This window comes from Phoenix dactylifera, chromosome 9 (assembly GCF_009389715.1).
Source record: "Phoenix dactylifera cultivar Barhee BC4 chromosome 9, palm_55x_up_171113_PBpolish2nd_filt_p, whole genome shotgun sequence".
Lineage (NCBI taxonomy): Eukaryota > Viridiplantae > Streptophyta > Magnoliopsida > Arecales > Arecaceae > Phoenix > Phoenix dactylifera.
This window is the reverse complement of record NC_052400.1, coordinates 12606944-12618865: the sequence shown is the minus strand read 5'-3', so window position 1 is coordinate 12618865 and position 11922 is coordinate 12606944. Positions and strand designations below refer to the sequence as shown.

Here is an 11922-nt window from a genome sequence, read left to right as displayed (position 1 = left end):
TCGACTCGCTGATAGGTTCTGAGTTGAAGCTTTCTGTCCTTCTGTCTGTTCTCAGTCGGAGTCGACTCGTACTTATCTGGAGTCGACTCGAGCTCGTGCCAGTGAACTTGATACGCTTGGAGTCGACTCGTGATACTCGGGAGTCGACTCGAGTCTCAGACATTGGTTCAAACAGACTCCTTAACTTATCCAAAAATTATGAACCAAGTCTTGGGACACTTAGACAGGATTTTCACTGAAACACTCAATTGAATTCATTAGTAATCAAAAGATATACTCAAATGCTTTGAGCTTATCAAAATCAAATGGGGTTTTAATCAATCACTCCACAAACAACAAATTAGATTGTAATCAAGGTAGTGCATTGTCGATGAAAAAGATTCTACATTAGAGGCTATTTTGGAGCAAAAAACAAAACTCAATTTTGATTAGCAACATCACACAGTTTATTAGCTGAGTTAGCAAAAACCCTTGTACACAAGAAGGTCGTATGCATGCGAAACCCCAAATCAAGACTAAGATAAGTTTACATACATAACATAATAACTATTTAAATGACAAATCATATCATTTTTTAAGGGGGGAAAAAAAAAAGACCATCTCAACCTTCTATATTTCCTCCAAAGTGCATATCATTATGTTGATTTTTTTTTTTTTTTGGAGAAAAAGTGCTGAAGTCTAAAGATGGGTTATTTGCACACATGCAAAAAAGTGGAGATAGTGTACCCAAAAAAAAAGAAGTGAAGATATAGATTGGCTTATGGTGAGAATTTATAATTTGATCATGTTTTACTTTCAATTTCTCCATTGATAGGTATCAAACAGTGTGGGGTATAAAATAATCAGAAAAATAAGTCAACAGTCTAATAATAAAACAAATCAGGGGAAGGAGAACTCTCGGCGAACCCGGGTCAGTTTGGCCGGACCGAGCTGGCCTTTCCTAAGTTTTCCCCCTTCCCGGGCGTTGAAGTTTTGCGAAGTCGTCGGTAATTAAAAGGGCCTCGGAGATCGACCCTTCCGCTAAATTCTTCGTTTCTTCCGCCGAAAAGACTTATCCGGAGACCTTGGGGAGAGCCAACCATGGCTTACGTCGAGAATGGTATGGTTTGTTTCTTCAAAAAGCTTCATTTTTGGCCAAATTGGTTTTCGGAAAATCGAATCTGACTTGTGATTCCCTACGGATTGCCACTACAATCATCGATTTCCATAGGAAATCTTGTTCCTGATGTAAATTTGGGTTTCTTTCGTTTTGATTGGGATAATTGTTCGCGAATTGCTTAATTCTTTTGTTGATCAACATCTTTGTTAGGGTTTGAGACCGATGTTTGCGATTCGGAGACTTGATTTTTGTGGATTTATATATATGTTTTCTTTTCTAAGTTTTTGGTGATGATGCTTCTTATCCGTCCATTGCTGGTGCCTCTAATCGTTATGATCATAAATCTGCACGGAGTTAGTGATGGTCGTTTTTGCTCGTATTGCGTTATTATTGAAAAATTTGTTCCCTCTAAATATGGACGGAGAATGATGGAAAAGGTTATGGTAATAGAAAGTTAGAAAACCCCATCTTGAAGATATGCTATTTGATTCTTTCATTGATTTTAATTCCACTTTCCAAGGGAACGTGCGATCGTTGTAAAAAAGAGATTGTAGATCTATTTTTTTGGTACATTGTTGATGTCTTGTTAGCCTCCCATGCTATATAGTGGTATCATCATGCTCGAGCCAGACAAAAGATTTACTGATGTTTTTCCCACATGTATATGCATGCAGATGCGGATTTGCATTTATAGTTTCATTGCATATTAAATTACAAGGTGATATGAATAATTAGTGTTGAAAGATGGTTTCTGCTCCTTTGGCAACTTAGGACCTGTAGGCATTTGTCTGGTTTTAGAAGTCATCCTTACATGTAAGGAACTTGTTCCCTGTGCCAGTGAGAGTTAAGGAAATGTGAAGCTGTGAAGTTTATTCGTTCTCGTCAATTTCTTAATACAATAAGCGATTTACCATTATATCGGATAAATTAAATGGTGAAATTGTGATTAATTTGTAATTGGATGGTCTGTGGATGTTGTCAAGGAATTCTGTCCTGTAATTGTTAGCAAACCAAAAAACTGAGATGAGTTATTTCATCGGCGGGGTGTCAGCTTAGTGGATAGAGGTTGCTATCAAAGCTCGGGACATTTTACAGCCTAGTTTCATTCTGGCATCATCATTTTAAATTCTTAACAGGCAACTTTGAGCCATTTAGAACCTTCCATTATTGGTCATGTAGTGTAAGCAAATGTAATGTGGAGCAGCCATCAAGATCCCCCTGGACATATGAAGAGTCTACATGGAAGAAAGAAAGTATGGTACGATATAGGGAACTACATTTATCATCGAGGAAATAAAGGTTTTCCAAGGGTCCAAATTGAAATTTAATTCATATATTAATCTTGCAAGTATTGTGAACTCTATTCTTCTCCGAGTATGCTTATGGGGGATTCAATGATTATGCAAATGGTCTTACTAAACTGGGTGGCAAGAAAAGGATATACTACTAGCAATTTCTTTCCATAATGAGGTATCATGGAACCACCTCTTTGATTGCTTTTCAGTCAGCTATATCATATGCTTAATCATTCTTCGAGTTATTTATTTTTTCATTTATGTATCGTATAATTTAGTTGCATTTTGTTCCTAGAAGTGGTTTGATGATAATGATCGCTTCAAGATTTGAAGATTCAGTTTTGCTTTCAGTTTCAAAGAGTCAAGTGGGTTTCAATTTGGGTAATTTCAGCATTCTGGGTAATCTGAGCTCTAGTTTCAATAGTTTCATACAAGAAAAAATCCAAAAATTTAAAGATAAGTAAAACAAGAAATTGCAAAACAAACAACTAAACATATTAAATCAAATTTCATTTAAAATATATTGCATTGTCTGGGATCTTGTAGGCCTATTGTTTTGGTGGTTTCTTGTTGAAACAATATATGTATAGGATGAACATGTGCATGTACATATGTTTCTATTTTTTTTCCTAGCATAAAAGAATTATATTTTACATCATCCTCCATGACAATTTAGCATACATAAATCTAAATACTTTATAAATCTAAGCTCTAGGGTTGCCAAGCCAATGTCAAAAAGTACTTCCTCTAAATTACTCTGAAGCCCAAAGTTGCCAAAAAATAATCTAATGTGCATTCGGGTCCCACAGTGGTGGCTTTATCTTTGGTCATTGGAATGTCTTTGAATAGCTGTCTTGGTTGAGAGAAGTGGTACTCCTAGGGCAAGCTATCCACCTTGGAAAGGTGAAAGTTGGTGAATGGTGCATATCATGTAGAAGACAACCATAATGCCCGTTGTTTGATTTTATACGTCAGCCCTTCTGATTCAGAATACAACAAATCTGTAGCCCAACCTAGACCAAGTTCCATCTTCATTGATGCATCTGTTTTGCTTCTAGCTTTATACATGGGGTCTGATTTTCCTCTAGGTTTCTGTATAGGATGAAATAGGTTAGTCTGGTTTGTGGATCTTTTAAGTAAGTTAAATTGTCATCAGTTTGATAGAGTACTAGTTCTGGATGACCAATCTATAGAAAACTGGTGATGTGGACAATGAAATAAAGCACACTGAATCTCTTGGATTGGCTGGCCATTCAGAGATGAGGCATCTAAGAAGGCTTTTAAGTAAGGAGTAATTCATTTATTTGTTTATTTTTTAATTAAGAACCAGGACGGGAGTAATCCTAGCCAAAATTGGGGTGAGGGTGGGGTTTGCATGCGGGTCCTTGGTACCAACTGCCAAAGACTTCATCAAGTGCACTAGTTGTCACCCTCCTGCCAACATAGTTAGACCTAAAATATTTCAATTTTGGCCCAGAACATGACTACATAATGGGAACTGATTTCTTCACGGGAAAATTTACCTTTAGATTTCAGTATAGATGATTTTTGCTATGTTATACAGGTATATTCTTTATAAATTAAAGATGGTTTAGTTTCCAGGAATGTCAGTGTTGAATAGGTTTGTGAGATCTGGGCACACATTGTACTGGTTCAATCTATAAACTTAAATGAATTAGATTGCTTATATAAATGTAACTATATCGACATTATATATACATGTGTGACTATGTACTGTGGATGAATGCATATGAACAAATTTAATGATAATTTGTATATATAAATAAAGTATAGGTTAAAACAAAAAACATCCACGCACCTATATACATATTTTTGTGTATATATAACTAGAATTCATACATATATGTAACTAAATATGTATACGAAAACATATACCATATAAAATATTCTCTTGCAATCTTTTTCTTGTATGACACATGTATAGTGATAAGGGAGCAAGAAACTTAGACTAGGCTTCAAGAAAAATTATAATGTTAAAATAATAAATTAAAGTAATCACAAAAAGACCTTTCATTCAACAATTGCAACTTCTAACTCCAATCTCGAGCAAGACAGATGGCTCAGGAAGCTCACGAAACTCCACCAGCTGAGCTAAAACAACAAAAATATATGTTATTATTTCTTTTATATTTATAATAAATCGAGTAAAAGTCAAATTCTAGTATTTTTTGCTAGAGACTTAATTGTTTATGTTTACAACAGTATAATTTAAGGTATATTTAAAAATCCAATTGTGAAAATGAAGTACTTGATCATAGAATGATTGAGTGAATTTGTGCTGAGTCCATGCCTAGGCGATCACCTAGGTGCCTAGGTGACCGCCTAGGCTATAGGCTAGTCTATCGCCTATAGTCGCCTCGGCTATTTGACAACTATGATTTGTAAGAGTTGAGTGTTTGTATCCTTATCATTGAAAAGCAATGTTTGAATATGGTGAATTACCTCTTGATTTCAATTTTCTTATCAGGGCTTGCATTTAGTTAATCCAACTCGTATTGTTGAGCCAATTAAAATATTAGAATGGTGGAGGCATGGATTTTTTTGTTATTTTATGAACAATTATTTGTGAACAAGACACTTTTGACAGTAATTAATTATTTTGTATTGTCATATAACATCACTTTTCTGTAACCATTATGTTCAACTGTGAACTATCTTTTCGAATGATATTGATATGATCTGTGTAAATATTTTACCAAAACATGGGAAGATTCTAGCCTCTTGAAGTGTGTAGTAAATATTTTTTTTAAAAAAAAAAACTGATGATGATGTGAAAAGTTTTTAAAATATGCATTGCTGGTCATTGTTATATAGCCTCAGATTGTTTTGCACATGTACTACAGGTGTTGTGAAACAAAAGCGGACTGTTTGGAGGTTGAGCATAATATCAGATTTCTTCTGGGCTATTGTGAATTTCATTGGTGTATTCTTTGTCACAATGTTCTCGGTATGTGCTTGATAAGCCTTGGTTCATGGTTCTTCTATCGTTCGAGTCATTAAATAGACCATCCTCTCTAAGGTTTGCCATCTCGATGCCGGATCCTATACTAGTACCATCCTATTATAGTGTCGGTACACAGTACGGTACAAGACGGCAAGGCGTACCGAGTGCTAGCATGCGGTACGGTACAAGACGATGAGGCGTACCAAATACTGGGATGATATGAGACTGTGTACTGGTTTGGTATCAATGTGGGACCGGCCAGTATGGCAAATCTTGATCCTCTCGAATTGAATTTTCATCCAAAAATTGACCAAAAAAAGCCCTTCTTCCTTAACAAGTCAAAAGACTCAGAATTAGAATCATGATTGTTGGAAATCTTCCCTCTTCAATGTCTGGTTCGGCTTTAGCTTTTTCTGATACGGATGCTTCTGGTCTTGCAGATGGAAAAATCAAATGAATACAAGAAAGGGTCAGGCTCTAGTAAGAAATGGGATGGTGGCCCTGGTGGAGGCCCTGGAGGTAGCCATGGAAGGGGTCCATATGGTGGTGGTGGTGGTCCTCGTGGGCCACGTACATTGGCTGATCTCAGATCAAATGATCATAGTGAGCCGATTGTTGTTATTGTTTACTAGTAATTTTTTGTGCTTGTAATTCAAACTATGTGATCATCAACTTTGAATTTCAGGTTCTCTTCCTGCATGTGGATCCTGCTGTGGAGGCTAAATACAAGAGTACCCCTTTCTGGTTCATATGTCACCTGCTGAAATAGACTTTCTGCTTTGCTCTGTATCAAGACAATATGTTCGAAATGGCTCTGCTTGTCACGGCAACTTGTAATTCAGGCTGTGGTTATGTAGCATGTTATGGTTTTTGGTTTTATATGGAGTATTTCTAGTGTAAAATTCTAATACAACTCAGATCACGCAAAACAAGATTGATGTGTGGAAAATTTGACCTTGTCTGGAGTATTTCTACAATCCAATTCTACATTCATCTGGAGATTCCCTGAAAAGCACTAATGATGTGTGGAATAGAAGCTAGCTTTCCAACTGCCCAATTTTTCCCCCGGAGGTTGTGAATGCTACTTCTTGTTGTGAACGATCAGCTGGTCCATTCTGTTACAGAGGGATTCTAACGTGTTAGGTTTCCCACATCATACATTCATTGTCCAACAGATTCCTTAATGGTATCAATTGTTTTAATTTTTAATTTAGTTAACAATTAACTGGTACTGAATTCAACTCAGCCCTGAGGAGGTAAATTACTAGCATTTATCTTTCACCTAATAGTGGATGAGGCTCTGTTGTGGCGCTAGAGGAGGGGCCTTGAATTTAGTCCCACATCGGCTAGTAGCGGAAAGGTTCCGTGCCTTAAATGGGGGATGGTTATTCTTTCCTCTTGAGGGCCCTTTTGTGGGACAAAACCGTGAGGAGGGCTCCGGGTACGCTCGACCCCCAAAGCGGATAATACCTTGGGAGGAACGCGGTCCTCTTTCTCTGCTAGCTTAATGTGGGCTAGGCTGTTGTGTGAGGCTCCGGCAGAATGCCGTCCCCGCAACAGATGGCGCGCCAGGTAGGGGCGCCTCCTCTCGCCATTGACTACCCTTCAGGACTGTGGGGGCCCGTTGGGGTAAAACCTGGCCGGAACCTTCCCGCTGGGGGGGCTATGTTGTGGCGCTAGAGGAGGGGCCTTGAATTTAGTCCCACATCGGCTAGTAGCGGAAAGGTTCCGTGCCTTAAATTGGGGATGGTTATCCTTTCCTCTCGAGGGCCCTTTTGTGGGACAAAACCGTGAGGAGGGCTCCGGGTACGCTCGACCCCCAAAGCGGACAATACCTCGGGAGGAACGCGGTCCTCTTTCTCTGCTAGCTTAATGTGGGCTAGGCTGTTGTGTGAGGCTCCGGCAGAATGCCGTCCCCGCAACAGAATCAATAGTTGGACATTGGTAATAATATTTGATATCAGGATGGGTCATTGATTTTGTTATCAACTGGAAGTCTTCAGATTCAAGGCTGTGATAGGAAAAGCGTTCAAGAAATACTCCATGATAGCTCGAGTTGTTCGAATCATCCATTGTTTCTTAGGAATGTGAGCTGTTTATAGTTATTTGTGTCTGTTTATTATCTTTTGTTCCTCCCCAGCTACGATTATACGTCAACTATTTAACAACTTCATCACCCCTTTCTAAAAGATGAATTATTAAGTTGAAGTATGCATGGCAGCATTCTTTCCTCGATCATTGGGTGAGTTTTTTATGTGATGGATGTCTTTGTTCTTGTTCTGATTATATGCTTAGGCGTTTCAATATTTGCAGCTAGTTTATGCCTGCTTGATTGAAACTGCCTGCAGTACTTTGTATGGCCATAAACTCATCAGTTCAATAACTGACAGAGATTGATGAGATTGTTGGGGCACACAAGGAAAAAGCAGTGTGAAAGAATTGAAACCATTGAAAAATTCGACAATTTGGGAGTGATCCTGTCACGACCCCCGCCCCATTCCCGGCGGACCGCCGCGACGGTCCTAGGGTGCGGGTAGGCATAAGGCCACCAGCCACCGCGTAGAACCCTACTACCTATCAATCATCAATAAATCTTGAAAAAAATTTGGCATGATGCATGCACAAAATGATCACTTTTCCTATAGTGACCTGTCAGGATTATCTCAATACATACAACACACTACCTGTCAGAGCAGCAATCACATAATCCGTCACATAATGAACCTGGACAATATATATCAATACATTATCTCAGGCATATAACTCATCTGTATAAAAATCTGGTTCCCATTCCATCCATGGTCAAACCCATATCCACAACAGGATCTATGACTGTAACTATGCACTATATACAATAGAAGGTTTATAATACACCAAAAGGTATAAACCTTTATTTACATTATACTATACTATACTATGGAGCGGCACAGCTAGCAGACAACCACTAATCCTGCTCCTCTCTATACAATACCTTTCCTGCAATCAAAAACATCAAACTGGGGAGTGAGTATATAAATACTCAGTGAGTGGAGTAGAGAGTACTATGCACATGAGACAAAATATAATCATGGCTCGAGATGAAATCTCAAGAGCAATAACAAGATGAACATGATCTCAACATAGAGAATATGGAGTAAATCATCAATATCACCACAATCAATATCAACTCATCTGAAGCATATATGGAATAATCAAGTAAACATATATGCTACTCATGAATATGCTCAACATGTCATAGTACTGAATCATATAAATCAGGTGTCAATAGGCTGAATCATCAACAAGACAGCTATCGGGAGGTTGGTTTTACGCCCCAGGCGAACCAGCAACAACTCTCTACTGTCATATGCATACATCGAATATGACACCACACCAATATGTAAATCATCACTAGACAGCTGTCGGAAGGTGGGTTTTACGCCCCAGGCGAACCAGCAACAACTCCCTACTGTCACATGCATATGCAGGATAAGACACCATACCGATAACATAAATACTAGACAGCTGTCGGGAGGTGGGTTTTACGCCCCAGGCGAACCAGCAACAACTCCCTACTGTCACATGCATATGCAGGATAAGACACCATACCGATAACATAAATGCTAGACAGCTATCGGGAGGTGGGTTTTACGCCCCAGGCGAACCAGCAACAACTCCCTACTGTCACATGCATATGCAGGATAAGACACCATACCGATAACATAAATGCTAGACAGCTATCGGGAGGTGGGTTTTACGCCCCAGGCGAACCAGCAACAACTCCCTACTGTCACATGCATATGCAGGATAAGATACCATACCGATAACATAAATGCTAGACAGCTATCAGGAGGTGGGTTTTACGCCCCAGGCGAACCAGCAACAACTCCCTACTGTCACATGCATATGCAGGATAAGACACCACACTGATCATATAAATGCCGGCCAGTATCCAGGACAGAAATCCATCTCACATCTACATACTAAACGGCACCTCGCGGGAATTCTACATCCGCGGAAAGCCATACTGCACCTCGCGGGGTCTTACTATGCCCGGCGGCAAGCAGAATATAAGTCGTAGGACCGGCCGATCCTACGCCTAGGGCCGTGTCCCCCCCTAGGAAGGGACTGGGCTCCGCCCACCCAGAAGGCTACTATGTGCACAAAGGCCGATGTTCAACCCCATCGACTATAGGTGTCCTGCAGATACTGCCAAGCCATGCATAAATGCCATAATGCACCCTCCCAATACTCTACTAAAAAGGAGTATAATCAAGATTACCACTCACTCGATCATGACCCAATCATAAACTAACATCAGGGTTAGGAGTGAGGGTCAAGGAAGTGCAATACAACTCAATATACCACTAAAAAGGCTTTACAAATCTTTGAAATGGAGGAAATGAAATCAATTTACAAAAGAAGTTATTTCACAATTTGGAACCAATTTAATTACTCATAAAAGAGTATAATCAAGCTACGACTCACAAGTCTTTAAAATAGAGGAAATGAAATCAATTTACAAAAGAAATCATTTCACAATTCGGAATCAATTTGATTACTCATCAACCCCTCGTAATTCCTCTTAATGTTCCCTTAAATGCATGTACAGAATAATCAAGCATGGAGAATCAAAATATAGAGGAATATACAACAACAATTAATCAATAGGCTCAGGTGGAATCAATTCATACCAGGCGACATTCATGAAAATGAATTAAGGAATATGCTCATGGTGCAAAGTACATGACTCCCACTCACCTGTCAATCCGGCACGGCCTCGATACGCCTCTAGAATTCTACAGCAGGCAGTGGGGAACTTCTTCCTCTCGTTCCCTAGCTTCTTGCCCAACTGTGACATGCATTTACCATACATTTAGTCTTGTATCAAGGTCATAATCTACGTGCCAATTATAATATAGGGAACTTTAATTGATTCAACTCCCCCGTTCCCTAAATCTTTTCTTTTCTTTCTCTTTTTCTTTTTCATTAATTAACTCACCATTTATGTGTATTAGGGACTCCTTTGCATGAGTACAAGGTCCCTTTTAGCTTGATCTAGGCTTAATACTCTATTATAGCATGAAATCCCTTATTTTCCACTCGGATGAACAGTAACCCGGACTGACAGTGAGTTACTTTATCCTGGTTTTGATCCACTTTCCAAACTCCAAATTTGATGAAATTTTTACCTAACATTCTACACTCATAGGGGATTCCAAAGAGGTAACATGCATCATCATCGGAGGCCGTTTGACCCCCTAAATAATTCGCCAAAGTTGGGACTTCGACACAGTTTTTCCGTAGTGCCGGAAAAATTTGTTAAAATCCGATTCTTCCTCTTTTAACCACCTCTACAACCCTTATCCGACCCCTCTAGACTATATCCACCCTTTGTATAGCCTAATGTCATCAAAAGACTAGATAGGGATGGATATTTACCTTTTTCTTTTTGGAAATCGAGGTCCTTGCGTAGAGGGGAAGGAGATCTATGTTTTTCCCTTCAGCTGGCAGCGCAACCGGGATCTCCTTCCTTTTCTTTTTCTTCTTCTTCTTCCTCTTCCTTTCTTCCTTTCATTTCCTCTCCTTCTTTTTCTTCCTCTCTGTTGCCGTCTGTGAACCCCCTCCCTCTTTCTTTCTCTGCTTCATTCCGTAGCTCAAACCCTCCAATTAAATCACATCAAAACACTATTCACCCTTTTTTAATATTATTAAATTCCCAATTTGCCCCTGCCACTTCAACGGATCTACAGTTATGCCATTAACTTTTGATTCCTTCCCATTTTACCCCTTATATCAATTTTAAAGGACTATTCTATCCCTTTTTATATAAAAAAAATTTTGGGGTTATTACATCCTCCCCTCCTTATATAAAATTCGTCCTCGAATTTAAAAGAGTAAATTACCTGATTACTCAAAGGGGTGAGTGTATCTGGTCTTCATATTCTGCTCGGTGTGGTATTGGGAATCAAATAAATTAGGAGTGTTTTACCTTCTATCTCTACCACATAGGTAGGATATACATACTTCGCTTCTATACTATCCCCTACAGGTGTATTAATAGCTAAGGGAATATGCATCAATATCTTATCCTTAGCTAACTTTTTAGCAAAATAAGGGGACACAAATGAATGGGTAGCTCCAGAATCAAATAACACTCTAGCTTTAATCTTATCAATGAGGAGCATACCTGTCACAGCTGCATTTGATGCCTGTGCCTCCTGTGGATTTACCGTGAACACCCTTCCTTGCCCTCTGCCTACTGGAGCTGACAGTTGAGATGGTCCAGCACTCTGCTGTGATGTTTGTGCTTGACCTCTACCTCTGCCTACAGGCTCCCTACTACTAGGCCTGTCCATCTGCACAGAAGGATAGGATGTTAAAGGCACAAACTGCTGGGTGGCACCCTGCGGGCATTCTCTGACAAAATGACCCGGCTGTCCACATCTGTAGCACACTCCCTGACCCATTCTGCATCTGCCAGGGTGCTGCTTCCCACATATGCTACATACTGGCCATGATTGGAACCTAGATTCAGTTCTGGCCATAGTGACTGGAGGACGAGGTATTGATGGTAGAAAAGT

The 11922-nt window shown here is 39.4% G+C and overlaps 1 protein-coding gene across 1 annotated transcript; it reads left to right on the top strand.

The window, feature by feature from the left end:
• Positions 1-902: 902 nt before the first annotated feature.
• LOC120111896 (selenoprotein K-like) lies at positions 903-6358 on the top strand. The gene is made up of 4 exons (XM_039130072.1): positions 903-1099; positions 5259-5362; positions 5800-5962; positions 6045-6358. Exons 1-4 carry the CDS (start codon positions 1081-1083, stop codon positions 6080-6082), a joined length of 324 nt encoding a protein of 107 aa, XP_038986000.1. The 5' UTR covers positions 903-1080; the 3' UTR covers positions 6083-6358.
• The last annotated feature ends 5564 nt before the right edge of the window (positions 6359-11922 follow it).

Excerpts from the sequence above, each read along its gene's own strand:
- LOC120111896 (XM_039130072.1), top strand. Across the intron at positions 5,363-5,799 it reads TCTTTGTCACAATGTTCTCG|ATGGAAAAATCAAATGAATA; the intron begins GTATGTGCTTGA and ends CTGGTCTTGCAG. Across the intron at positions 5,963-6,044 it reads TCTCAGATCAAATGATCATA|GTTCTCTTCCTGCATGTGGA; the intron begins GTGAGCCGATTG and ends TTTGAATTTCAG.